Source organism: Haliotis asinina, chromosome 15 (genome assembly GCF_037392515.1).
Source record: "Haliotis asinina isolate JCU_RB_2024 chromosome 15, JCU_Hal_asi_v2, whole genome shotgun sequence".
Taxonomy (NCBI): Eukaryota; Metazoa; Mollusca; class Gastropoda; order Lepetellida; family Haliotidae; genus Haliotis; species Haliotis asinina.
In genome coordinates, this window is record NC_090294.1 from 43527268 (window position 1) to 43555117 (window position 27850).

The following is a 27850-nucleotide window of genomic DNA, read 5'->3' on the forward strand; positions in this document are numbered from 1 at the left end:
TAATGTATTTTGTTTTAGTAGGTAGAAATTTAAAAAAAGGGAAATGCCTAAAGTTTCAAAGCTTGAGTGATGTTACATATGCTAACAACACTATTCGAAGTTATATGGAACCCTCTTAATCCTCCCACTAGAATAGTGAATTTCAGTGTCATCAAAGGTGAAATTTGAATCTTTTTATGAAGTTATTTTGATTTCATACAAGGCCAGACCAATTTTATTTCTTATTTTACAAATTTCTGTCCTCAAAAAACAAAAGGCAGGAAGTGGGAGGAAAATCACCAAAGTAATAGTCCTTTTAAATCCTAAACTTTGTTACTTTTGGCAATTTATTAAGTGTATATGGGGTATCATACAATCGACACACTAAATTACATTACTGGCAAATAAAAGTATTATGATTTTTTTTTTTTTGAGCCTAGAATTGTGTTTTTTTTTCCTTCTTCTTATTCTTGAAAAATTATGACCAGCAGATCTGTACGAAATAAAAATTGGTCTGAAGGACAAAAGTTGATTTTGTTTGTACATGAAGGTGCTGTTATGGAAAGCAATCCAAGTGCTAAGGTCACTAAGTTGCAGGGTTTTTTGTACAACAGCACTGTTTATTCCTTGTTTATAAATATGTTATTCCTAATACACCTAAAAGCATTAAAGGGATTGGCACCAGATGTGCCTGTATGTAAATCCATTTCTTGACCAAGAAATGTTTCAAGTACAACAAATGTTGTCTTTCATTACCATGTCATCCTTGGAATACACATTTCTACTTAAAGCCATGAAATAGGAACTTCAAAGGCAGTAGAAATATCATTTCTTGGCCAAGGAACTATCTGAGAACAATAATCCTGCCTTTGTTACCATGGCATCCTTGGAATACCTATTTCCAGTTACCCATGCTATGGCAAACCGTTGAATGTGATATAGTCGGTCCTTGTGTAGAGCAGCCAATCAGAAGTCTTAGAACATCCATGCAGTAGGCAGGAAATTATTTTCAACTTGTGTTGAAGTTTGAGTAGCAGTGTATTGAAAAATTGAAAGGAATTTTAATATGTGAACAGAAAATGATGAGCCATGACAGCTAAATGAGCTCAAAAGAACTTCAAGAACATTAATTTGATATTAGTTTAGTGATGTTAAAGAATCATGTGTTCTTCAACTTTTTCAGCAGCACAAATGATGCACTCAGTATTTAACAAACCAGTTACCTGAATAATCAGTCCAGTGATTGATAGCATAAGACTGCCTTACATGATCCTTTATGATGGTAGACAACCCTCGAACCACCAATTTCTTTAACCTTTCAGGACAAACAATACAGAGACAGGGACTTCACTGGATCACATTCAGTGGACTTATTTGGGAGCCATAGGAGTTTCTCAGAGCAACTGAGAACCATGTTGACCTTGGTTGCCATGGCTACCTCTAGTATGCTGTGCATGCCAGAAGATTAATATAATACTCCCAAAAGGTCAAGGTCATCTTTCATATTGCTTCTCTTATTCAAGCTATCACCAAAGTAATATGAAAGAATTAGGCAGTCCTGAACTTTTTTTAATAATGTATTTAATGAAATTTGAACTGCCAAGGCCAGGAAAAGTTTAAGCAAATATGAATCAAGTTGTCAAGCATTTGTGAATGCTCAATAGTAATCTTTATGTATATCTGATTGTTATGATGTTTTGGAAAACTGTTAAATTGTGTTGTGTTGACACAAAAGAGTTAAGTAGATAAATAGTGTAAATATAGACGAGGACTGAGCACAACTGTGAAGCATGCAGTTTACAAAAAGATTTGTATTGTTTTTCCGTCATGAAAGTGCTGTCCCTAGAGATGGGAAATAAATAGATGCTGAGAGTATCCCAAGAGTTGTCATCATTTCCTGAATCAGTCCTCATGTTCACTGGTAACCCAGTTGTCTCAGTTGCAGAATTCACTGTGCAGAGTTAAGTCACTTTGATGTGCTAGGAATCAGTGATCATGGGTTTGAATCCAGTTTACCCTAATCCTGTTTGTCAGCACTGTAACAATATTTCTAGGCACACAGTAACAGGTTCTCTCCACATGTTGAGTGGACCCACCATCATATAACTAAACTATTCAGCTGTCACCAACTACAAATGCTCTGACTTCCTTGTACAAACAAGTCAGTTTGGTCTCATGCTGTTTTGAACAATATCTCAGTTATTTTAGCATGTCCTCTTCAGGATAGACCAAGCTCCAATCCTCCAAACAAAACAAAGCCATGTTGAATAATGTTGGTATTGTATTGTACACCTTATATATAAAACTACATTACTGAAAATGCATTGTACTAATAATCTGAAAACACTACTGTCTCCAGGCAGTACGGAATGGACGGAAGAACATTGAAGGAGATTACCCATCATTCCTACAGAGTGAAACCTTGTTAAACCAGACAGTTCCATTTCCAAAATGTTTGCCCAGAATAACAAATACCTTGACAATAAATCATGAGAGAGTAAAATCCCTCATATTGATGGAAAAGTGTGTCCCGAGAGCTGTCCAGAATACAAGGTTTCCAGACTATCAAGGTTTAGCTATAGAAGCCAATCAAAAGATAACATAAATATAGCACTCTAACCACTTGATCTCCATCTTCAATACATGAATATGATCTATATACAATTCGTAGATACAGTGAGAAACACTGAATAAATTTTCATAAAGGATCAACTTTCCTTTGAAATTTACTCTTAACATCTGAGGTAATAAATACACATGGAGGTTAGCAGTTTTCACTGTCCCAATACATGAAATTGATCAAAGGTTTGAGTAATGATGAACTGTTGATCGGTCTACAGGTCGATGTGAATCAGTGATAAATGAGCTATCTTCTCATACATGATTATTGTACCAACAGAAAACAGTTCGGAAACAATAAATATCAATATCACAGTGGCGCTGTTGAGGAGAAACACCCTCAGTACTTCCCAGCTTTTATCAGAATGTGTCTCTGGACTCTCTGAAACACAAATATGAAACGTTTTAATATACATGATGAAATACACGTGTAGAAGTGAGCACAGATGTCATATCCCCGCTTCCCACTTTGAGACATGGAAATGACCGATATGATATATAATGTGACAAGGATCAGCAGCTCACAAAACTTTCTCCTTGACTCTACTAAATTTTATATACATGTTAGATAATAGTTTTGCCATGGGCCTATTTAGAATCAATCAGAACTATGTTTGTACTTTCGAAATTAACAAAACAATCCATGTAGATACGGAAAATAAATCACGTGTTGATAACATCAAGGAAATAACTAATCTAGGTTAGGTTAGGTAGTGGAGCATGCCTCTGGCGTCGTGGCCCTTGCATGTACCCTCTCGTTTCTCCTCTTGATTATATTGATGAATTGAGCCCATTCATTATTTCTGTTTTCAAGGGCTTCTTTAAGATTGTTGTTGGCTGTTGACCTGATTTCATCATATTCGGGGCATCTGAATAAGATGTGCTCAAGATCTTCCTCTTCTTGATTACAAAATGTGCAAATGGGGTCAGTTGCCAGATGATATTTGGCTAGATAGCTCTGACAGGGAAAGTGGTTCAGTCGGATTCTAGAGATGGTAACTTAATCCGTTCTTTTGATATTTTTGTAGAAAATTCTGTTGGGTTTTTCCTGCAGTTCAAAGTACTTTCGACCTTTGCTGTTATTGAGCCAGATATTTGACCATTTATCACTAGAGGTTTCCTTCACTCTGCATTTCAAACTAGGTAGAGATGACATAGGTTTTAGCAGAGGGCCACACTCAGATGCTTGCTTGGCAAGTTCGTCAGCCTTTTCGTTCCCAATAATCCCTACATGGCTTGGGATCCATTGTAGGCAGATGACAGTTTTCAGGGTTTGTAGCAGACTGTTGATGGCTTTGGTTTGATGGTAGTACTCAGTAGGTTTGTATGACAACAGAGTGTGCAGGGATGATAAAGAGTCCGTCAGGATGGTGTAAGGACCGGAGTTGGAAAGATCTTTAATTTCCAGCAAGGCTCTTTCTATTGCTGTAAGTTCTGCACTGAGGATTGAGCAGGGGGTGAGTGGAATGATGACACTACTCTCATCGTCTTGGAGATATATGCCTGCCCCAGCTTTTCCATTGTTTGGATCCAGGGAGCCGTCAGTGTAGATCTTTCTGTATTCTGAATATTTAGTCTGGATTAACTCCAAGGCTAGCATCTTCAACTTGACTGGGTTTTCTGACTTATTGGCTTGTTCTGGAATTGATGTTACTATGGTTGGAGGTTTCCATTGCCATGGTGGTATATCATTCATGATTGCTGTTGGAGAGAAGTTGGGGTCTGACCTAGAAGGGAGATAGATGTTTCTTTCCTTGAGTAGCCTGCTGGATCTTGCATAGAAGGAGTTCTTTGCTTTGTTTTTCTTGAGATGCCCTGGAGAATCTTTTGGAAGGAAGTGATTTTTAATCCTTCTGTTCAGGATAACTGATTCCGAATGGATCTGAAGTGGAGGGATGTTTGCTTCTATCTCAAGTGACCCAACTGGCGTGGTTTTCAGAGCACCAACTATGAGACGGAGAGCACAATTTTGTAAGGTTGAAAGTCTTTTCATTCTCGTTGAGCAGCATGATGACCAGATTTCCATGGCATATGACATCTTACTCCTGATATATGTCAGATAGAATGTTCTTAGGGTGGTAAAATCGGCCCCCCAAGCTTTTGATGAAATGACCTTCATGAGGTTCAGCCTCTTTAGACAGTCATGATGTAACCGGTCAATATGGGCATTCCATGTGAGTTTAGGGTCGAGTGTTAGCCCTAGTATTTTCGGATTTTTGTTGTAGCCTATTGACCGACCAGAGATTCTAGATACAGAGAATAAACCACAGACTGGTACATATGACACAAAGAAAGACCATGAAAAGTGAAAAGTTAACGTTACACTTTGAATAATCACATTTTGAAAATAAACAGCACCTGGCATATCTGTGGGTCCTGATTAAGTTATGTATTAAGTTTGGTGAACCTAGCAAGTATAGTTTCGTTGATATGCTGTGGCCAGGTAAAAATCAAACATATTTTGCACCGAGTCGTGTTTACATGGACAACAACAACAAAACAAATTCTGACACAAAATGTAAAATATATAGTAAAAGGCGCATCATGTTTGTGACGTTTGGTGAACCTAGCATGTAAATTCTATGAGATATGCCCATGACAAAACCATCAAACACATTTGAAACCATGTCAGGTTTCCACAGAAACAGCAAAAAAGCCAAAATTCTGAAAAAACATAAGTAGCAAAAGGCACATCAGTGGCTAATAATTAACATGTGTGTGAAGTTTGGTGAACCTAGCATGTAAACTTTAAGAGATTTGCTTCAAACAAAACCATAAAACACATCTGGCACTAAGTCGTGTTTCCATGTAAACAGCAAAAAACAAAATTCTGAAAAACCTCAAAATACAGCGAAAGACATCAATGGGTAATGATTAACATGTGTGTGAAGTTTGGTGAACCTAGCACATAAACTTCAAGAGATATGCTCTGCACAAAGTTTTTTAAGGACAGATGGAATGAAGGACAGACGGAATGACAGTTATATATCCCAGTTACCACATAGCAGGAGTATAATTATTGACTATGCTGGAGCGTAAAGACATTTATTATGACCTAAGATCCTACCACTTCTACTGACCCTTCATTTGCTTTGTTGAATGGTCTGCTGACACAATGTTCAAATAAATTAAAATGTCAATCTTTAAATTTTTTATTCTACAATTAGTAACTTTCTCAAATCATAAACTAGCTATTACCAAATATATATTCTTAGTTTGACCGTCCCTATGGTTTAGTATTCTGAAAGCACTGTAAATCAAACGTCACTGTGTTCTGTAATCTGATTGGTTAAAAAACATGATCAGATGGTATTAGATTCCCAGAAACTGCAAGACCATTCACTGCATTTTGACACGTAGAAATATTCCATCGGTTCCAAACGCATTCCCATGCTTCAAATACTCAATTACACCCGAAAATTGGCCAACACATGATGTTTATCTCCTAAAAGATAAATGTTCTCATTCAAATGATGGTCCCATGGGTCATTCGGTTCACATGTAGGACAATTATGTCCCTATGTTTAAAACTTAAGCACCAGTATGCACCTTGAGATACCTTGGACTAGCATTCAGAGTTCAAGGAGGCTTATGTGTTTCCACCTGTATGCTATGTATGCTGCGTTGAAGACTGGGAAAAGACTTGTGACAATGTTTATCTGGGATAAGGAGGTTAACTGGTCTGAATATAATCTCTTTCTCATACAGCCTTACATCCTGGTACAGTGCTGTCACAAGTCCGCCATATTTTAAAATGAGGCCTCATTATTATTCACCAACATTTTTGCTTAACGCTGCACTCAGCAGTATTCTAACTATTGGTGGCAGTCTGTAAATACAGTGGAAACCTGATAAGTAAACTTTCAAAGGACTTGTCAAAATTGTTTACTTATCAGGTTTTTTACTTATCCAAACTTATCAATATCTACAAATGACAGAGTAACGGACAAGATTTGTAAGTAATATAACATGTTTTATTGCACCGGTCTACTCACTGATACTCCCAAGCTACATATAACAATGAACAACTCATCAGGGCTGGCCTCCAGTTGTCAGTGTATTGTAAACTGCTTACGCCAGAGAAGCTGTAAGTGGGATGTTTATTTACCTGGTGACTGACACATGTGCCTCATGTCAGATTATGTGGTGATCGTTAATTTAGTTATCAGGTCTCGTTTGGTCAGTAATTTACATCCAGGGACCATGTAAAAACGTTTACTTAAGTGGTATTGTTTACTTATCCAATTTTAGTTAACAGAACTCAAATAGTGATGATTAATGAAGAAGTTTGCCAGGACCAAAGAAGAGTGCTTACTTATCCGATATGTTTAGTTAAGCAGTTTTTACTTAGGCGGTTTCTACTGTAATAAAGTCTGGAATGATCAAAAGCCTGAGCATTGATCGATGCAACCGTGATACAATGACGTGTCACCTAAGTCAGTGAGTCAGACCACCTGATCCTGTTAGTCACCTGTTACCTCAAGCATGGGCTTAGAGACAAGAAAATTCAATCAACACAATTCCAAAGTCAATATCAAATGGTATTCAGCTCCACCAATATCTGCCTCACCTTGGTGAAAACCTTCGACTTGAGTCGGTTCAGTCGGTACTGGTTCTCTCGCTTTCGATCTTCTTCTCTCCTCATAACTTCCGGGAGTCGCTTGTATATTCTACAAGACAATGTAATATACAGACATGAAAGCAGACAGCAGCAAAGCACAAGAAAACACTGAAAAGTTAGCTGGGGGTCTTTTATTGCAGATTAACATCAATCTCATGTTTGAGTATACTCAGAAAACAAAATATTCTACAATGCATAACGAAACAACCTTAGGAAACAGTCTAATCCACACACTAAAATTTACACTGACACTAAGATGTGTTGACTCATCTTGATGACTATCAAAAACATTCATGAAGGAGAGTCACATCAAATTTTGTTATCGTTGGTACAGGTATCACAAGTACTATTTTCCTAGGTCCCATGGTTTCTAAAAAGTTAGAGGTGATGGTCAGTCTGGTGTCAATGTGACCTGCCATGGTGAGGTATGAGCTGTTGTGTCTCACCTTTGAGTGTGATCCTTTTGTTCCTGTCTGGTGAATACACGTCGCTTTGGCTGATACAAATGTTCTGGAAAGAAACGGCCTCAAAGAATTATTCAGTGGTTGTTATGTTGGTATATTTCAGAGTCAATTCCAGAAATCAAGTAAGAGTTGTCAAGAGAGTTCAAGAAACAAAACTGGGAATAAGAAACAGGCTATATTTAGTGGGATAATATATATATAATGCTTGGTCCTGTATTTCCTCTGGACATCAAAGATCTTCTCCCTTTAATCCCTGACATACCACTATAAGGATGTACATCAAGGTTGGTCCCATGCTTTCTCTGGACAGGAAAGATCTTCTCCCTCTCCAGCCTCAGCTCTTCTTGCATACGGCGGTGATCTGCTGCCAAGGTCATCCGCTTCTGTCGCTCCCGAGACTGAGATATGAACTTCTGCATGTTCTGTCTGAAGGCATCCTGACACAGAGAATACGGGTTGTGAGCAAAGACTTAATCTGTATGTGTGTGCATGTCAGTGTGCATTTGTGTGTCTGCATTTGTGCGTCTGCCTGTATGCCTCAGTGCTTTCATGCTTTCATTGATGACACTGAAGACATCTCATGTGAAATTCAAACAACATAATTTACAAAGTCCTTAAACTAAGCACAGATAAGGAACAATCCACCTTCTGCAGAAGAAAGAACTTATTGCATTCCTTCTGTATATTGCACAAGTGCATATGACTCAATGAATGAGTGGGTTTTTCTTTGTGCCGCTTTTAGCAATATTCCACAACAGACAGAAATGAGCTTCACACATTGTACATATCCGGAATCGACCCCAGATCTTCCAGGCAAGTTGAACAGAGGCTTCAACCACTAGGCTACCCAACCGCCCAGCAATTCAGTAACGGGGACTTCCATTGTTCCCCATCCTTCATAATCGCGTGACACATACAAAAGTCCAGTATAGCTCTACTTTAAACACCTTATCCAAAGACAAACCTGCAGAGACTGTGACTTCTTAAATGTATACTCCTCCTCAATGAGCTTGGATTGAAGGTCCTGCTGTTGTATCCTGTCCACCACAGTCTCCTGGTAACCCTGGTTCTCCTCATCCTCCTCCTCCATGATGCCCTGCGGCTGTGCTGTCTGCCACTGGGACTTGCTCCCCGGGGCCACCCATGCCTGCTTCACAGCATATTCCTGCCTCTCTCTCAGGGGTTGCCTCCAGGGGCGAGGATCCTTCACTTCCACATACCACGCAATGCCCTCTGGAATTCAAAAATGCCTTCTTCTTTGGTATACTTTATGACATCAGCAAAAGATGATAACATCCTGTGAACTATTTACTTACTCGACTTACACCTTCACCTTCTATTAACAGGGATGGCAACAGGAAAATTGGTTTCAACTGGAAACTCAATATTGTGTCATTAATTGGGGATACAGACGACTCAATCACAAGTGATCAGCTTGACATAAAATTGCCAGAAATCCACAGATCCGTAGAAAATTGCCATCCCTGTATTAAGCACTATCCATGCAAAAGTCATTAATAATTTTTCCTTCACTTTTATAGATGTCCTAACACATATTTGTCAAGCACTTTGTTTCCCATATCAGTCTTAGTACCAACCACTTACTTATTGTCTAGGAGATGCACAATGCCATGCATTCCATCAACCATTCACTTGACTTCAGACATCTTCATACTCCAGGTTTCAACCAATCACTCCAATCACTTTACTTCAATCACCTACTTCAATAACTTCGTCAAGATAATTTGTGTACAACCAAGATCTTTTATGGACAAATCTTTTTTTAATTCTTTGACACACAACGTATCAGCGGGCATTTCAGACCCCTTCATCAGGTGAACTGACACCTGATGCCATCACTGATGAAGGGGTCTGAAATGATCCAGAAACGTGTATCAAAGAATTAAAAGAAGATTTATCCATAAAATATCTTGGTCATATATACCAACTTCTAAATGCCGCTAAAAGACATCAATTTGTGTACAGATTTGAACAAACTTAACCATTCATTTTTTATGATATTCTTTTCTCTTAGTTTCCTGTTGAAACATTTCAGGTGATCCCTGTTACTGAACTATGCTCAGTTGGTAGCACATTAGTTGTTATGACTTGTATCCTTAAATCTTTTAAATCAAATCACAGACTTCTGCTGACTGGAAATATGAAGCACTCACTTGGACTGGCTGGTAGTTTCTTCTTCTTCTGTCTTGAGTGCTGGGTTCCCATGGACTCGGGTGTGAAGCAACGAGAGTATGGCGGAGATTGACTCCGACTTGTCTTTTCTCTCATGGCAAAAGGCGCACTCATCTGTACCTGCTTTGGTCTACGACCTGGTGAGGGTGACCTTGACTTTGATGCATATCGCTGAAGATTTGGGGTTGTCTGGATGCCCTCTGACTTCGTCCTCTTCTGTTTGTGTCTATGAGGACTCACAGGACTACGAGACAAAGGTGATGGATAGTTTGTGGCAGCATCCCGTGTCCATCCTCTAGATGTTGACCTTGCCCTTCGGTTACTATCTGGTGGGAAGTCGACGTGTCTTGGTCTCTCCTGGATCTGAATATCAACTTCACGGAAATCATACAGAGATTCAGTCTCATTAACCGACCTGTCCATAGAACTCCTCATACTTTTATCGGCTCTATTTTTGGACTGTTCCTTCAGCTTCTGATTGGTGCGAACCTTCTCTGCCTTTTTACTTTTTCCATTCTTATCAATGTCCCTCTGAACAGTTTGCAGATATTCTCCAAAACCAGCATCATGTTTTCCCTCAGGAGGCTGATTCCGAGCAAACTTTATCATCTGCATCTCAATGCTGCTATCCTTAGCAGTAGTGCTGTCGTCAGTGAGAATCTCACTATTTGCTCCAGACATGGTCAGCGTAGATTCCGTCATGTCCTCCATGGAATCTGTAGGAGCAGACGTTGTAGAGATGTACTCTAGTTGATCCATTAAAGTTGACTCGCTGATTTTCCCCTTTTTCTTTGCCGACAACAGCTGCTCCAGCTTCACCAGCTTCTCCATCCGTTTCAGCTCCTTCCTCTGCTCTCGCTCTATCTTCTCCTTCTGTCGTCGAATCTTCTCCCTCAACTTCTCCATATTAGGATCAATGAGACTGTCCATCTTCTTGTACCTTCTCTGATCGAAGCTCATATCCTCTGGGATTGAATACAGATTTTCCACCCCTTCCTGTGTTCGTTCACCAGCATTCTTCTTGTTCATCTTCCTCACAGAACTAGTCTTTGCCTTCTTCTCAGGACTTCCCTTCACCATCACCTCGGAGAAGCTCCCATTTATCTCCGACTCGCTGATGCTCCTCTGACTCCTCCTCTGACTCCTCCTCTTCTCCCTCTCCTCAGACGTCTTCTCCTCTCTGGTCTTTCTCTGTTTCTCTTGGTCTTCAAAGTAGGACTTCACCAGATGCTTAGCTGGGTTCCTCAGTAGTTGGGCAAGGGTTTCCATGCGTGTGGTATTGAGGGATGTGTCACTGTCAGTCTGGTTGAGCTCCTGGAACCTCTGCCACAGGAGATTGATGTCTACAGGGACAGCTGGATCTGCCTCCTGTTCTAGAGTCTCCCTCAGCAACTGGGCTGGCCGACTCACAGGAGCCCGGTCAATTGCTCGGTGGCCATCATCTTCAGAGGAACTTACATCCACCTGCCCCCGTCTGTAACATGGTAGAGGCATTTCTTAAGTCAGGAAACTTCACTGGCTCACATCAACTGAAGGAAAGACTTCACAAAATTCTTTTGTGTCCTGAAATGTTGCATGTATTACTGCTTATTTCAGCCTAAGTGATATTGTGCCCTTCATTACCCTGGGTGAGGGTCCATTCTTTGTTAAAGTGTTTGAACAATAAAATATTAACTAAAAAAATGCTGTATGTGCTGCAGAACATAGCATGACTATTAGTATGAAGCAAACATTCCATAAAATTTGGTAGTGAAGCTACTGAATTGTCATTGTTATCCCACCTTGAATTTCTATTCTGTTCCATCCTTTGTCTGGTATCCTTTCGATCTGATGACCTCTGACGCCCATCTCTCCCACTCCTCAGAGATGATCCTTGTGAGCTCTGACCTTGATCTCTGAAATCAAAATCCAGAACACATAAGAGAGTAGTAGATGAGGAGAGACTTAAGTACCACTGCATAAAGTAAAGAAAAGTATTCATCAAAGAATATTTCACAAAACTTACTCTTCCATTGGAATGTGGTTATCTTGGAATCTGCCCATGCTGTTCCTATGGTCAGTGCTAGTGTCAATGGCTGTGGAGTGTCTTGGATCTGATCTCATCGTTGAGTCTCTCAGTGTTGAATGTGGGTGGATCGGTGAGGCTGGTGGTTCAGGAAGCTGACCATCTCGGGCCGCTGATGCAGACCTGGGCTGCCTGTCAATGAGGTCACCATCCGACCTTGACCTTAACCTACCATCATTATAGTCACGGTCAGGTACATCTCTGACGGTTGATCTGTACTCCACATACTGCTCAGAGACCTGCCTACCATTACTGAGAACATTATCACTAGATCTTCTGGCTTCTGTGTTTCCAGACTGGCTATCATATGCATTCCTTCCATTTCCATGACCTGTACTATGGCTTCCACTTTGCCGTGACCTACTTTCCAAATCCTGACTGGTGCGACTCTCTGAGGGCAATGCAGCACGTCGATCATCTATTTGACTACCAGATGGTGTCCCTCCAAACTTAAGTCCCGACCCTGACTGTCTATCGCTAACCTGACTTTGTGACCTACCCTCCACAGCGTGACTTTGGGGATTCTCAGAATTACCAGATGATGTCCATGGCAAATTTTCATCTGACCTTGACCTTTCTTCTTCAAACTGACTTTGTGACCTACTTTCTATTCTCCTGTCTGACCCTTGTCCATCACGGGTATCTAACACCTTCAGGTTGGCGCTATATGTCCCGTCTTTCACCAGCTGGTCTGAACGAGAACCGTAGTCTACACTATCCATGTGCCTCCTATCATCGTCCATCGGTTCCATCTGATTTCTTCTCTCTCTCAGCTGCAAAGTATCAGTCATAGTGGCAGTGGTGAAGTTACTCTTCGTCCCGACTCCTGAGTCAATCTCCAGGGCAGATCTGGTACTCGTCTTACTGAGAGTGTCTCGAGGACTCGAAGGTCGCATTTGATCTAGCGATTTCTCTGATCTCACATCCCGGCTTCCAACCTTTTCCAAACCAGTACAGCTAGTCTCCATGGGTATTTTGTCTCTTTCATCCTGAAAAACATGGACAAATCAACGTAAATTCACTGCAAGATGCCTGTATAAGCTGGTGTTGGCTGTGAAACTCTGCATCAAGTCTCACAGCAAGAGAAGCCAATCAAAGCAAAGTAAGTCAATATATGAACAAACAAAGTGATGCAGATTTATTTAGCTTTAAACACTAGCTGATATGAATCAACAATGCAAACTGGGTGCACATTGGGTTAATACACACTGTGTGAAGAATTATAAATGTCATTCTTCCACAAACATTTCACTCTGTAGCATCTTACTGAAACTGATTTCTCCTCTATTGTTGATAGAGACGGTTCCATGTGAATGCCTGGTTGTTGATATTTCCGTGATATGGGAGGCTGGGTGCCTGCATCCCCCCGGGTACCCAGCACATGAGGGGGAAAGTAGGGGGCAGTGGCATCATCAGATCCTGCAAACACAGACAAAAGAAACCAAAGTTAATCTGGAAACATTGCTGTTTACATGACCATGGTAGACCAAAGTTTAATCTGAAGACCTTGCTCTCTATCTAAACTAGTAAACCAAGGGATAACCTGGAAAACCTTTCTCTCTATGTGAACATGGTATACCAAGGGCTAATCTGCAAACCTTCCATTCTAATCAACCGCAGGGAACCAGGGGTTAATCTAAAAACTTTGCAGTGTAGATGAACAGAGCAAGGGGTTTACATGGAAACTTTGTATTTTAAAAACAGCACAAGTAGCATTAATCTTGGAACCCAGGGCCTCAATTTTCAAAGCACTCTTAGTGCTAAGATAGTCACAAGTGCCATACATTAACATACAACAATGTGAGCACTAAGAGGGCTTGAGGAATCTAGGAACCCTGCATTATAGATGAAACACCTAGCGTTAATCCTTCATTCTCAAAAGGCAGCTACATTTCAAAATCATTTTACCTGTGTGCGTGCTCTCCATAGTTGTGACACTGTCAGCCATCGACCCTGTGTCACTCTCTGTGTAATAGAGGTCACGACTACCAGTAGGTCTGAAACACATGTTACCCAAGCTGGGATTAAATTTCTACTAGGACAAACAGGACAAAACGACATGAAAACTTTAATGTGGGACTCAAAACAAAAAAAAAAAAGAATTTTTCTCTCACAATTACAGCATCGTTTATAAAAAGACCCACAAGATACATGTAGACAATGCTGATTGTCGTTGATTCCATCTGACATCTCTATAACTATATTAGCAGTGCTAGGAATTTCAAAGTCAGTCTTTCCTTCTCTACTACAATCCGTACTATGCACTATCATAACAGAACAATCACAACACAGCCATCTTCCCCACTGACCTGTATGGCCGGAGCTTGTCCTTGCGCTGACCACCACTGAGGTCTGACTCAATTGGGGATGACTCGGGACTATCTCGCTGGACACTGCCTGAGGTCTGACCATACTCAGTTCCAGACCATGGCCGGTCAGCTATCACATCCCTCTCTGACACATTTCTGTCAAACAACACAACTGCTTGAATTTTCAAACTAAATATTCAATAAATATCACTATAAAATGTGTTTCTGTTTTAAATATGGTGAAAATAGTGAGAAAAAGGTATTATCTGATGAGCTCATAGTGTCTACAGCAACAGCTTTAAGGCTTGTTTCATGTTTGAAAAAATGGATTTGGTTCTCTCAACCCACCTTTCCATTGATGATGCGAGTCTTCTTTCTGTGAGTGAATGGGACGAGGTCGTAGTGGAAGTCAAGTCTGGGGCAGACGGGAACTCCTCTGGTGAAACACCTTCTGGTCGGCCCCTAAACATGGGTAACATTTTGTAACAGGTAAGTCATCACCATAATGTAATTTTCTGAATAAAACTGATATTTTATACTTATCCTGACTCATGCTTATTTGCTTGTCTCCCTCTTCTATCCAAAGTGTTAGAGGAGCACTTGAAGTCCCTCGAAGTTCCCTTCTTCAAAAGAAAAATCACACTCACCCATGAGTACCCTCCCTTTCCTCCATATTTTAGCGCCAATATTGGTCAGCTAACCTGGAAACAAGGATTCACAAACCATTGAAGCAGCTTTAATTGTAACCTCCCTTTGTGTGTCATGTCCTGTGCTGAGGTTAGCAGTCCTAGAAGGCACTGCCAATCTCAGTGCAAACACTGTAATGGACGTAGTTGTAGTCTTCTCCTTCAGGTCAAATGCTGCGCGGAGGTGAATAACCGAGAAGACACTGCCACTGTCATAGTGGTAATGGAGAGAGAAGAACTTGTGGTATCATGACTTGAATCTTGTTTCAACACTTCTTCCTCCCCAGAATGTAGAACTTGCGTCAGATGCAACTCTGAGTTCATCAATAACCTTCCAGCAATGTGATACCATTATGTGTATGTCATGCTTGTTGCTGCAGGAATGTTTCAGTCAGTTGAATATTCATGAAGATAGTTGGCGAGGTAGTACCAACAGGTACAAGCTTCATCTATAATGAAGATGTTGAAACCGGAATCTGCTGAATCAAATGTTGTGAGCGAGCTATCATCCAATTGAAGTGTATTTATAGCTGGCTGGCTGGCATGGCAGAAACTGTCATCTGCTGCTGCAAACTTCCAGACAGACAACATTGCATCGGCTGTAAAAAGACATCTAGGTCTTGTGAAGACAATCGAACGATGCTGTAGACTGCGATCTGGGCTGTAAATGAAGGCTTTCTAACGTTGGAAGGGTTGTTTACATCTGCAGATGACTTCCAGACACAAGAAAAATATAGCTGCATTCTGCGCAGGGCTTAGTCTTAGATTCCATATGTGACGTCACCAGTGTTGCAGTCAAATGATCATTGTGAAATCTTGTGCAATACTGATTCCCTCGCTAACACTCAGGCTTGTCCGTAACTTAGCTGTTTGGTTTGTCCCAGAGATACACAAGTGAGCATATGTGTAGATGACTGAGTAGGAGCACATGAAACCTGCGCCAAACATCGGAGATCTCCATGTATTCGCACACAATCGTAGATTCCTTCAACGGAAAATCTAAATCCAATAATAAATTATACACAAAGTTTTACATCACACGAATAAATACACAGACCGAAAAACATATACAGTAAAATTTGGATTGAAGTCTGAAAAGAAAAAAACAAGAGAAGTGCCGTATAGACTTAATAGAGTCCCCAAGTCGCCCACACAACCTTCCTGTTGGGCAAAGGAGACAGTGACAAATATGGCCGGTCATGTGATCAATACTGGCACCAAAATATGGAGGAAAGGAAGGGTACTGGTGAGTGAGTATTATTTTATGTCCCCTTTTGAAGAAGAAAACCTGAAGGGGTTTCAAATGTTCCACTAAAACTTCGGATGGAAGAGGGAGACAAGCAAATAAGCATGAGTCAGGATAAGGAAAAATGAAAAAATATATCTACTCAAACACATGGTACAACAGACTACTGACAGTAATATGAAAAACTTGGGTGATTTGTGAATGGTATACAGAATCACTTTCACACAAGATCAAAGATCACAAAATTTGATAAACATCAATAAAGTCTCAATTCCATCATGCCCTTTTTGTAATCATAAAGAATCCCAATGCAGCTAGCACTGTTACCATTACCATAATTTGCAAATTGGAGCATAGTGTGTTTCAAGAACCAGTTATTTATTCAATTACATAATTTAACATGCAACACATAATGCTGTAGACTTGTGCCCACATGTTCTGACTTAAAACATGGCCTTCCTGACAGCCATATTGTCAAAGTCCTGCATACAAAGACACTCAATATCTTGCATTGCATTGTGATGTTATATAACACAACAACTGGAGTTTGGAGCTTAACTGAAGAGTTGGTGATTATGGTTTTATGCCAGACACCAGAAATGGGCCTCACACATTGTACCCATTTGGGCTTAAATTGATCTGGACAAGAACATACCTGCCCCCTCTGCTGTGCACTGACTCGGTAGACAACACCTGTTTTGTATCCATCCTTGAATCTGACTGTGCTGGGTTAGAACTTGCTGATTTGTTTTCTGTATCCTTGCTGAACCCATACAAGGGGTAGCACTCAACCACACGACGCAGAGGTGTCCTCAACTCTATGCTGTGGTCAAAGGTCTTATTGGACATTTCTTGGAGCTGATTCGAAAGGAAGCTCTTGGCATTACTGAAAGCTGCAAAAGGGTTATTAATCTTTTTGGGAGTGGAAAATTCAGTAAAAGATGCATGGCCAAAGGTTCTGCTCCTGTCGGGTGAGCTCAGCCCTGACATTTCCAGCCTCTTTCTGACATCACTGTCAGTGAGGACTATACTTCTGTTGGAGGCGTTCAGTGACGTGTCTGTGAAGCTGGAATCAAGAGGAGGTCGATTTGCTAGTCTAGTCAGTAGCTCCTGTTCCTGGCTGTTGACTTGGTCAAGGATTCCATGAGCCTGTTTGTGGGGGTCCTGGCCCTCTAGGATCTGGGACACCTGACTTGCCATGCCGGTTAAGTATTGCGCCTCTATGAGAGACCGTTGGGCACGGAAGGAACACAGTATGTTGTCAACGCTGCGGTTGGTTGGGGTTCCCATCCCGCTTGTCTGTTCATCATCTGTGCCTTGAGCTGGGGCTGCATCCTCAGCCTTTGTGTTGCTGCTACCGGAAGTATGAGTCTCCTCACCCTCTGAATTATAGCTCTGTCTTTTAGCAGCATTCTGGGCAACCTGAGCTCTATCTACATATGACCTTGGATGATCTTCAGAGTCCGTTTCTGTAGCGTCAGTGTCTCTCGATGTGAAACGACCAGTTTGGTTTCCCGCACAAGCAATATCTGCTCCGTAGTCCCAAAGGAGACGACGACTCTGCTCAGGCGTGTTAGTGGTGCTTGGAACAATCTCACTCCCAGTTTCCGAACCAACAGGCGTCCGAACTTCCCTTTCCCTATCTACATCATTAGACTGAACAGACTCATTGCCAGAATCAGCAAAGTCGAGATTGTTCTGCAAACTGTTCTGAATCTCCTGAAGGTCCTGATGCAGTCTCCTGTAGTCCAAACTGGCAGACAGTTCTTCTCCCTGGGGAGGGGGAGGGGGAGGGGGAGGAGGGAGAGGCAGGTCAGAACTGACTGACTGTGGATCAACTGGTGGGGGTGGGGGTGGGGGGAGGGAAACATTGTTAGCTGTCATCTGGGTATTTTCTTTTGGAAGAGGCAAGGAATGAGTGCTATAATTAGAACTCCTGTTTTCATAAGCATCTGAAGAGTATGTGTTAATATAAGCAGTTTCAGCCAAGACTTTGCTGACTCTAGATTCAACACCACATTCCTCTTGAGATGGTTCAGACCTTCTTCCTTCATGAGTAAGATTAATTTTTGTTGACTCGGGACAACCATCTTTTGCATCTGACTCATCTCCCCTTGACATAGTCGTATCAGCTGAGCTGCCACTTCTAGCCATCAGCCTGGCCACCTCATCACTAGCAGCAGAGCTGGAGCCCTCAGAGCTCAGAGACTTGATGGACCGAGTGAGGTCATCACTCTGGTACGACTGTGTTGACCCTGATAATGTCTTCACTAACTCCTCCTGTCTTGAATAAGATTTTGGTGCAGCGTGCAGATTACTCTCAAGACGTCCCAGAGAATGTCGTTTGTACTCATCTCCAGCCACACTTGAATGGCCAGACAGTGGGAATGAATGTCTCCCCTCCCCTGATCCAGCTAGATTGAGCTTGGATAGAGTCCTGTCTAGTATCATCTCGGACTTCCTAGCTAGGTCCACAGTACTTGGCAGATTGTCGAGACCATATCTAACCCTATCCTGTGACAACCCCATCCTCTGCACCTCAACATGAGATGGGGCATACTGTAACTGTCCATCATCCATAGATGATAATGCCCCTTCTGTCCTGGGTACTGCATCTGATGACTTGAACTTGGCAGATACAGATGTGGAAGAAAGACTCTTGTCATCAAACCTTCGTTCCCTTTCTGTCAACTTGGACAGAAACTCAGCTCCAGCAGATTGACTTCTGGAACCTCCATCTTGAAGAATTTCATTCGTATGATCCTTCAAATCCTGGACATATTTAACACTATCAAGAGATGGCATGGATAAACTCTGCTTTGTGTTTATGGAGTCAAGATATTTGGTTTCATGATCCCTGCCCAAAAAACTACCTCTTGATGTTGACACAGTGGACAGATCTTTGGGCATTTCTTTAAAACTTGCAGTGTTGTCAACAGAAGCTTCCTGGATTACAGACAGTGCATGATTCTGTACAGCTGAGGCTACGCTCATGTTTGTTAAAACTGTGCTAGAGAGGGGAGGGGAGAATGAGGACATCGAGTTGAAGGTGCTCTCCGTTGTCTTGCTTTTCTCCATCCTCGGACTCACATTAGTGTCAGACTCCGTCACCCAATCGCTGTCAGACATGCCAAATGCAGTCTCGGGGTATTTTCCCTCCATTGATTTCTGGTGAACCTTCTGATCATCTGAGGACAAGTCGCTATCTCCACACTGGAGTGGGTAGGAAGAGAGATTGCCCGTGATGAAGTTCTTCGACACTTCCGATATGGCAGTGTTGACAACCTCCTCACAGTCACTGTTGTCCTTTGTTTCAGACTGTCCCATGTCGTCCAGACACAGTCTTAGGCTCTCCAAGGGGTACTCACTCAAGCTTGCACCTGAACGAAAAATAAAACAAATTCCAAAACATACAACATACCTGTAAGAATTTACATACTACTCAAAAGTAATTAAAGACAACAGATGTTTTTCTTTTTTTTCAAAACTATGGTTTTTCAGTGAATTTCACTTTCCAAACACACAGAAGGATCACGCAAAGATAAAGTTTATAACCTTTCTGAATCATTCATAATGATGTAATTGAATATACTGAATGCAAATGAAGTTACATGTTACATTAATGGTTACATCAACATGATCAGTAATAATCAAAAGGATCGTATACTGCTTTGAAATAATTTGAACAGCATTTCAGTCTTAACTGTATCAGGACAGCAAAGAATGAGTGTTGCAATTAATCCATAATCACTTATGACACATCTCACAAATATTTGGTAAATATACCATAAAATATACAATAACAAACCAGTAGTTGATGCTTTATTCAAACTATTCTAGGTAGCAACAACAGTGTCTTGATGTGACAAAGGGACACAACTCTACCAATAAAGTGAACTAACGCACACAAGTCATGCTGAACATTGATGTCTGCAGTGTATAACAGTGCACAGAAATAAGTAAAAAAATTGTGAAAAATCCATGTTGGTGTACCTTCAGATGCTTCTGTGGTTGACTTCCAAGGATCATCCATGGACGAACCAAGCTGCTGGTCTGAAGCAGACGACAGCTGAGTGGACTCCTCATCCTGACTGTCATCAGCCAGCAGGGTCTGAAACTGAACACAACACACATAGCATCGCCATGTCAACATCTAACCTGTCGCAAAACCCATCAGACTGACTATCTTAACCATAATCAACACACTATACAATTTGCTAGCCTTGCTAGAATCCAATGGTTTGTTATTTAATACCACATCAAGGAAATCCACAGCTCTATGAGTATGACAGAGGTCTTTTAATATTCACGTTTGGACCAGACAGTATGGTGATTGAGCATTTTTAATCTACACAACAGTAGTATGACAACCTGCACCAACCAATCTGCAAACCTTACAACCCAATACTGTTTGTCAATTCTTTCATTTAGTATGGGTTACCGAAGAGCAGTTCTGCTTGCATGCATAATAACATATACATAATACAGGCTCATGATGCAATCTCGGCAACAATAAGCAGCAAATATAAAAATAAGAGTGTGCTTCTTACAAAAATGGAAACATTTGTTATCTGAGTAGATGCAACAACAACTAAACAAGACATCTCAGTTTTAATGAAATCAATATACAGCCATAGATATTATTTATATTTGCATAACTCTGCTCAAGTTAAACATTATTTAGATCTGTTTTAACTTATATGAGGTGGGGATACAATATATTGCATCAACATACATTAAGAACCTATACATATTCGAGATGAAAATATCTTCAAAAGCATATAAAACACTCATACACAGCATGCATAATACTCTTGTTGTAATTCCTTAGAATGTCTATAACTTTGTCATGTCCACATTAGGCATAAAGAAGGAAGAAATTATAGTATTTTGTACTGGGCGCCAATGATTGCAAAGAAAAGAAGTCAATATTTCATTGTTACCTGCAAGTTCAAGCTTTCAACATCCACCGTTTTACAGCCTGTGGTATCCATTTTGTCCTGGTTTGATGAAGACATTGACAACTGACTCTTTCCTAACGTATACTGACTGAGAGTTGGATCCCAAACTTTTGAATGTTTGGACTTGTCACCAAAAGAGTCAAACGACTGACTCTGCTCCAGTGTGTGCTGACTGAGTGTTGCGTCACTCAGACGAAGACTTGTCTTTGGATCATAGTCACAGTCAACAGAATGACATGCCATGTGACGTTTTGGTTGACATTCATCATCTGAGTCCGAATCTTCAGTTAATTCAAACCACTTGCTTGCATCAACCTGAAAAAAATAAAATATGCATCAAGAACATGTATCAACCTATCAACAATATGTAAGGATCCATTATTATCCATCAGATGCAAAATCACTGTATTTCTTGTAGTTTGAATTCCAGCTGAAAAGAGCGTTTGAGAATAATTTACCAAATATGTGTGACTGTTGATTGAAATGATTATCCAGTTCGTTCCTGCCTAATCATCATTTCAGCAGTGAAAGAGCTAAACGACTCATCAGGTTATCTCTGCTTAACAAACACAAATTAGTGAAAGTTCGAATGAGACGGTGTTTCTTCAAAAAACATGTGCGAGCATGCGAGCAAATGTTGCTTGCGGTTTTCGAAAAACACGTCCAAACTTGTGCACTGTTCAGTCAACTGGACTTAACCTGGTTGCGGTTCCATTTAATCTTGTTAGCTGTATAGCAACCTGTATGTATGTCAGCTAATGAAATGTTATCAGAAAACGACATCTCTGTTAACTGTCGCTATACCTGTGAGGCCATTCTGCCTTTAAATAAATGCGTTGTTTACGGTGCAGCTGTCATTGTTATGTTAGACTTGCCGCGACTGCTTTCGAAATGATATCGGCTACTTCCGGTTCTTTATATGAAAGAATTGTTACCAAGAGCATATAGATAAATATGTTTAGAGCAATAAGATTTATATCTTTGTCCAAATCACATGCTGATTAGATTCAACATAAAAAAATAAGATTAGAAACATTTACCCATAGTACAACAGTCAACATGTCAGCTTCCATAAGAAATAACTGACAGCATGACACAAGTTACGGCCGGCGTCAGATAGCTGTTTACGTTGTTTGTTTTTACATATTCACGGATGGAATTGGCGTGACAACCCCTGAAATGGCTTTTACAACTCGTTATAGTTCAAGATTAATTCTTAAATACCTAAAACATAAACATTTTATGCTTATTTCGCCAAAGGTTTTATCGTCACCTCCATCAATTCTGTTGTTTTGCAAAAGACACCGAACAAACGGCAAAAATAAGGATCTCAGTTCACTCTTTCAGCCTATAAAGTTAAATCCGTCAGACAGGACTGATGACATAAATGTTGGTGCTGAACTTGCAGGAATCTTGAAGAAAGGTTTGTTGTGGACATGTTTGGTTTATTTCGCTATATTTCAATTATTATTTCATCAGCAGTAGATGGTATAAGGTTAGATGGGGTTTGAAATATGAACCTTCTATTCTTGTCACATGTTCATGATGTCCACACTCACCAGGGTGCCGCTCTCAAGGGATGACATTACAAATTTCTTTCTAGAAGTTGGTGAGTCAGTAATGAAGCATAGAACATTATGGATAACAGAGGCCTGCAAAGAGTTGCAGACTTCATTAATTGGCACCCTATCTTTCACCTGTTTTACTACTCAGTCCCCCCACCTTGTTAGTTTCATGGCCATTTTTTCTTACTTCCCAGCTGGTCTCATTCAATACCACTTGTTATTCAATTACATGCTTACGTTAATGTGATGATTGTTGAAATATATTATGTATATTTATACTTCTCATCACTTGGTTGCAGTGGTGAGGTCCTGTAAGTTCAACGTTTGGATGAGTGTTAAAACAAACTGGTCGGTTTGCAGGGATATGTGTTTAAGATCGACTGGTTCTAAATAATGGGCAGTCAGTGTTTTCACAACGATATAGTTAAAGCTAAAATGTTCACCGGATAATAGCTGGACAAGAATCAATCTGTAAAATATCCTTTTTATCTAAGCATTCTTAGAGATGGTTTCAACAGCTATGCTGTGCTGCGCTCATAATGCATGCGCAGTGAATATGTTCGCGGAGCTTGAAACAGTATGCCTGCCTGGAGTATGAGGTCGTGAGCAGTAGTCTAGTCTTGGTTGTGTATACAAACAAGTAAACAATCTGTTCGGTACATAAAACAGAGGACAGAGGAAACTCAATCTCTGGTTTATTGACTCTTACAGGTCTGCCTGTTTCTCTGTTAATGACAATATGCAATGCACAACTTCAATCACTGACCACATGCAATTAACACCTATCAGGCTTAATCACCAATGCATCATGAATAAATGATGACTGTGTTTTAACTGTGTTTGATTTTTTGGTTGCATGTGACATTTAAGTAGCATAAAATATGATACATAATCTAACATTATACATAAAATGTTTTTAGCGATACAGATGTCCACTTTCTTATGAATTAAATTAAATAATACAATTCATATATGGTAAAAGCAAAATATACAGGCAACACAGATACACGTGAACCTAGAATCAGGAGCTCAACTACTTCAGAGAATAGGGAGCATTGTTCAGGTGTTCCAACAATGTCAGGGCATTGTTTGCAACCTGGAACTACAAGTTTTCTCTCCTAAATCTCTGTACTTCATCTTTTGGGGGCTGTCCTTGGCTGGCATTGTATTGAATCATCTTTGCCTCATTCAGTCCTTGTTCACCTTCCAAGAAGTTAGTCATCTGGAAAAGGTTGGGATGTTGTCTTCCCAGAATCTTCTTGAGATGGCAATGCCATACTCCCAATGGTATTACCATTAGCTAATAATTCCGCAAGATGACATCCTTGAATATTGCCCAAAACACTATTTTCTGTGACTGTTTACTCACCGTTGTACATGGTTGTACGTACGCCAATTGGATCACCCGGAAAGGAGCATACTCTATATAGCATTCGGAATCGTTCGGGTATGAACCTTTTCGAGATAAAAAGTTCAAAAGGTATTTGCAAATGTGCACTTTCGCGATTTGGTAAGCTGTGTTCTGATTGGTCAATCTCAAAGGTTACCTGATGCGACCTCCCATAAGGTTTTGTTGGACTCAGTGGTGAAGTGTAACGAAATACACTGAGACTAAGATTACTTAGACTGACTTCGTTGTGTACAAGTCCGTGGTTGTGGTCTCCAGATAATTTGGAGATAATGTTGTTCGTTGTTGAGATTTATCTGCAGTCTTTCTGAAGGCATCTCCATGAGATCCTGTCTCTCCTTTTCTTCTTGTTCACAATGAACACATGCCATTGACACATATGTATCTTCTACCATGACAAGTAGGAATAAACTTAGTTATATTATCCAACTGAAGTTGTGGAAATGATGATGAAGTTGTGGAAACTTCTTATAGCATGCAAGTGAATGTATTAAACCGAATAACTACTAATGAATTGTGTGAACTTAATTCACCCAGTAAGCCCACTGGTACACATGTTGTATTTCATGGCCTGGGAAGACATATTTTTAATTTTGCAGAAAACAAGTGTTTTAATCCCTTAAAACAACACTGATGTCACAACATCAAAATATTTATATTTCGACCCAGAGGTCGAACTTCCGGGACTACCACTAGTCACTATTTGCTTGATTATGGTGTATGAATCTACATCCCTCAGTGCAGTAAACATGAAGATGTTATCCATAAAATCATAGGCTTCATTGATGATAATACACTTGCACTAATCATGTTATTGGCTTTTACCTATTTAATCAGTGGCTTAAACTGTAATGTTGTTTCTTTTCTAAATGTATATTGGAGCTGTTAATCCAAGAATAAGATTATGTTAGGTGATGATGAGGATGTAAATGTGGGTCACACGGACACATCCATCCAAGACCCATCTACTTTGTTGTATGAGTTGAAAACATATGCTACCCCTGAAGATCTGGGTTAAAATTAGTCATCAACACCACATGCTTGTCATAAAAGGCAACTAACGGGATCAGGTGATCAGGCCTGCTGACTTGGTTGACACATGCCATCATATCCCAGTTGAGTAGATTGATGCTCATGCTGTTGGTCACTGGATTGTCTGGTCCTGACTAGATTATTTATAGACCACCGTCATCAGTGGCAAATACAGCTCTTTGAGAAACAATTTAAGAAACATTTAACAAAATTTCAGGACTAAAGGGGTTTACAAATGTGGTCTCATGACTTCCTGTTTGTCACATACTTATGGATGTTTACTGCTCAACATAACCAAATATGGCACCCTGTGAACAGTTGATTTGGAGCTGAATTCATGTCAAGGATCTGATAATGGAGTCCGTTGAAATTTCTTATGGTCTTAGTCATGTTATTGTAATTATATGTTACAATTTGTTGCATAATATGAATTATTATGTTAATCTATTTGATACACATTTATCACATGCAGGATTAGTATAACAATACAAGATTATGTCAAAACACGGTGGCATGATGACTAGGAGGTCACAGATATCCTGGACCTGTGAAGGTCCCGGGGTAGAAAAGGCCTTCAGCAGCCCATGCTTGCCATGAAAGGTGACTATGTTTGTCGTCAGGCTCGCTGACTTGGTTGACACATGTCATCGGTTCCCACTTACGCAGATTGCTGCTGATGTTGTTGATCACTGGATTGTCTGGTCCAGACTGAATTATTTATAGACTGCCACCATATAGCTGGAATATTTTTTTTTGCTGAGTGTGGCGTAAAACTAAACTCACTCACTTGCTCATGATCGTATGATCTTGTTTGGTTCTGTGTCGTTTCACCCCACATCATTTCACCTGTTTTGCTTCATCCCAATTCCAAACTGGGTCAGTTTCACATGAGGGGCTATTTCACCCCTAATTAAGAGTTGTTTTACCCCAAGTAATTGGGTATACATTGACAATGATATTATACTTAAATCTGTTAATTCTAATTAGGCATTGTTTTTCAGCAATCAGGCAAGTGCTACTGTGATGTGTCACCTAAATATTAAATGAACCTAGCGGAGAAAGCCACCCAAACTATGCATTTTGTTTTCACCAAACATCGAAAAATCTTCAAGAGAAGCTATTTATGATTTTTTTTATAAATTCTCAATTGAAATATGAAACCTTTCTGAATTTATAGGTTACATTATAATACTCGGAGGGAGTTACTTATTTTCAGAACTTCAAACCATTATCCACCAACTGAAACAGAATGATGGATCAAAACTTCTAATGAAAGATTATGTACTCTGTAATGTAAATGGTATTGGTGGTGAATTTCACTTTTTGTTAATTTTCCGTACCTTGACATAGGGAAAGGAAATAATGTATCAAGAACTGTTTCTATAGAAACTCGAGTATGCACAAAGTGAACCAGCTTTTTCACTCTAAGAAACTAGAAACAACAGGGAAATTAGCAATATTTTACAAAAAAGATAATGTCCCATTTTTAGCAACACTTCTACAAAAGAAAACCATTATTGCATAAGTATACCATTGTTCATGAAATTGGTTAAATGTATGCACAGTATATTCTTGCCCCAAGTGAAATGCAGTCAAGTCTTGTTAATCCGATATCATCTGTTGCACAACAAATTGTTGGATTAACAAGGATCTTAGACTAAATGAATGAGACTAGAGTATGTTTATTCAGTTTGTTACCAACATAAGTGTCGGATAAAGCTGATTGTCAGATAAACAGGGGTTGGATTAACGAGACTTGACTGTATTTGTGACCACTTTATTTTTCATACGTGTATTTAAGTTGTACATTATGATGTAAGCTTGTATCCATAATGTTGCAGTACATTCCTGGAGTGTAAATGAAATTCAGTTCAGTTCAGATGGCACATCAGACTTAAACTTATATCTCACATATGCTCTTGTGCCACTCTTGAGAAATGATTCCAACCAAGTGAAAACTCAAGTGCGACAATTAGGAGGTAAACATCATGTGTTGGCCAATTTCCGGGTGTTATTGAGTATTTGAAGCACGGAAATGTTCCATTTGAAACCTCCGGCTGACGCCGTCGGTTCCAAATGCATTCCTGCGCTTCAAATACTCAATAACACCCGGAAATTGGCCAACACATGATGTTTATCGACATTGTAAACACAAAAGTAAACCAAAGGGGTTTTACTGTCTGCACTCGTTTACATCGAGTATGAGTACAGCAGTAAAGTGTCATCAGCTGGCCATTTCAGCTGGTTCCCATGGTAGCATCTGGAGTTGCTCATTTGTGACGTCATTCTAACTTTACGTCACAATATGATTTGAATGACGTCACCACTGTTGATGACACAACAAAACAATTGTTTACGTGTCAATGCGCGGTGAATAGTCTTTCAGTTTCTGGGAATCTAATACCATTTAATCATGTTTTTCAACCAATCAGATTACAGAACACAGTGACTTTTGGTTTACAATAAACAATAGACAAATTGAAGAAGATCCACAACAATCTTCTTCCTCTCTGGACACAGTACACACACAAGGAACTCTTCACAAATTCATTTATGTCTGAGGCAGCTACTTGCAGTTGCCACTGAAGGACATCACTCGATCCAACACCTGCCAATATGAACAGATGCAGTCATTCAAACAGTCTGAATATGCTGTGTCTACACTATAAATAGACTACTATAAAATTGAAACAATTTTACAG

The 27850-nt window shown here is 40.1% G+C and overlaps 2 protein-coding genes across 2 annotated transcripts in view; one reads left to right on the forward strand and one right to left on the reverse strand.

Moving 5' to 3' along the window:
• Window positions 1-2247: 2247 nt before the first annotated feature.
• On the reverse strand, window positions 2248-22042 carry LOC137265413 (serine-rich adhesin for platelets-like). Its single transcript, XM_067800810.1, has 16 exons — window positions 21948-22042; window positions 21126-21458; window positions 20176-20299; window positions 16838-19562; window positions 14599-14712; window positions 14251-14406; window positions 13850-13938; window positions 13209-13360; window positions 11882-12930; window positions 11658-11771; window positions 9858-11350; window positions 8648-8916; window positions 7946-8120; window positions 7666-7729; window positions 7169-7268; window positions 2248-2980 (listed from the first exon to the last, which is right to left on the reverse strand). Exons 1-16 carry the CDS (start codon window positions 21957-21959, stop codon window positions 2939-2941), a joined length of 7011 nt encoding a protein of 2336 aa, XP_067656911.1. The 5' UTR covers window positions 21960-22042; the 3' UTR covers window positions 2248-2938.
• Window positions 22043-22185: 143 nt separating this feature from the next.
• Window positions 22186-27850, forward strand: part of LOC137265193 (ATP-dependent RNA helicase SUV3 homolog, mitochondrial-like) — a 29904-nt gene continuing 24239 nt past the window's right edge. Inside the window, exon 1 of the mRNA XM_067800535.1 lies at window positions 22186-22566. Within this exon, the coding sequence (XP_067656636.1) occupies window positions 22323-22566 (244 nt within the window). The 5' untranslated portion in view covers window positions 22186-22322. The remainder of the gene's footprint in view (window positions 22567-27850) is intronic.

Bases quoted from the DNA above. Each gene is read 5' to 3' on its own strand.
- LOC137265413 (XM_067800810.1), bottom strand. The intron at 14,713-16,837 runs GTATGTTCTTGT...ACCCATGTTTAG, and splicing joins GTGCACAGCAGAGGGGGCAG to GGGCCGACCAGAAGGTGTTT. The intron at 14,407-14,598 runs GTGGGTTGAGAG...GTTGTTTGACAG, and splicing joins CTCGCATCATCAATGGAAAG to AAATGTGTCAGAGAGGGATG.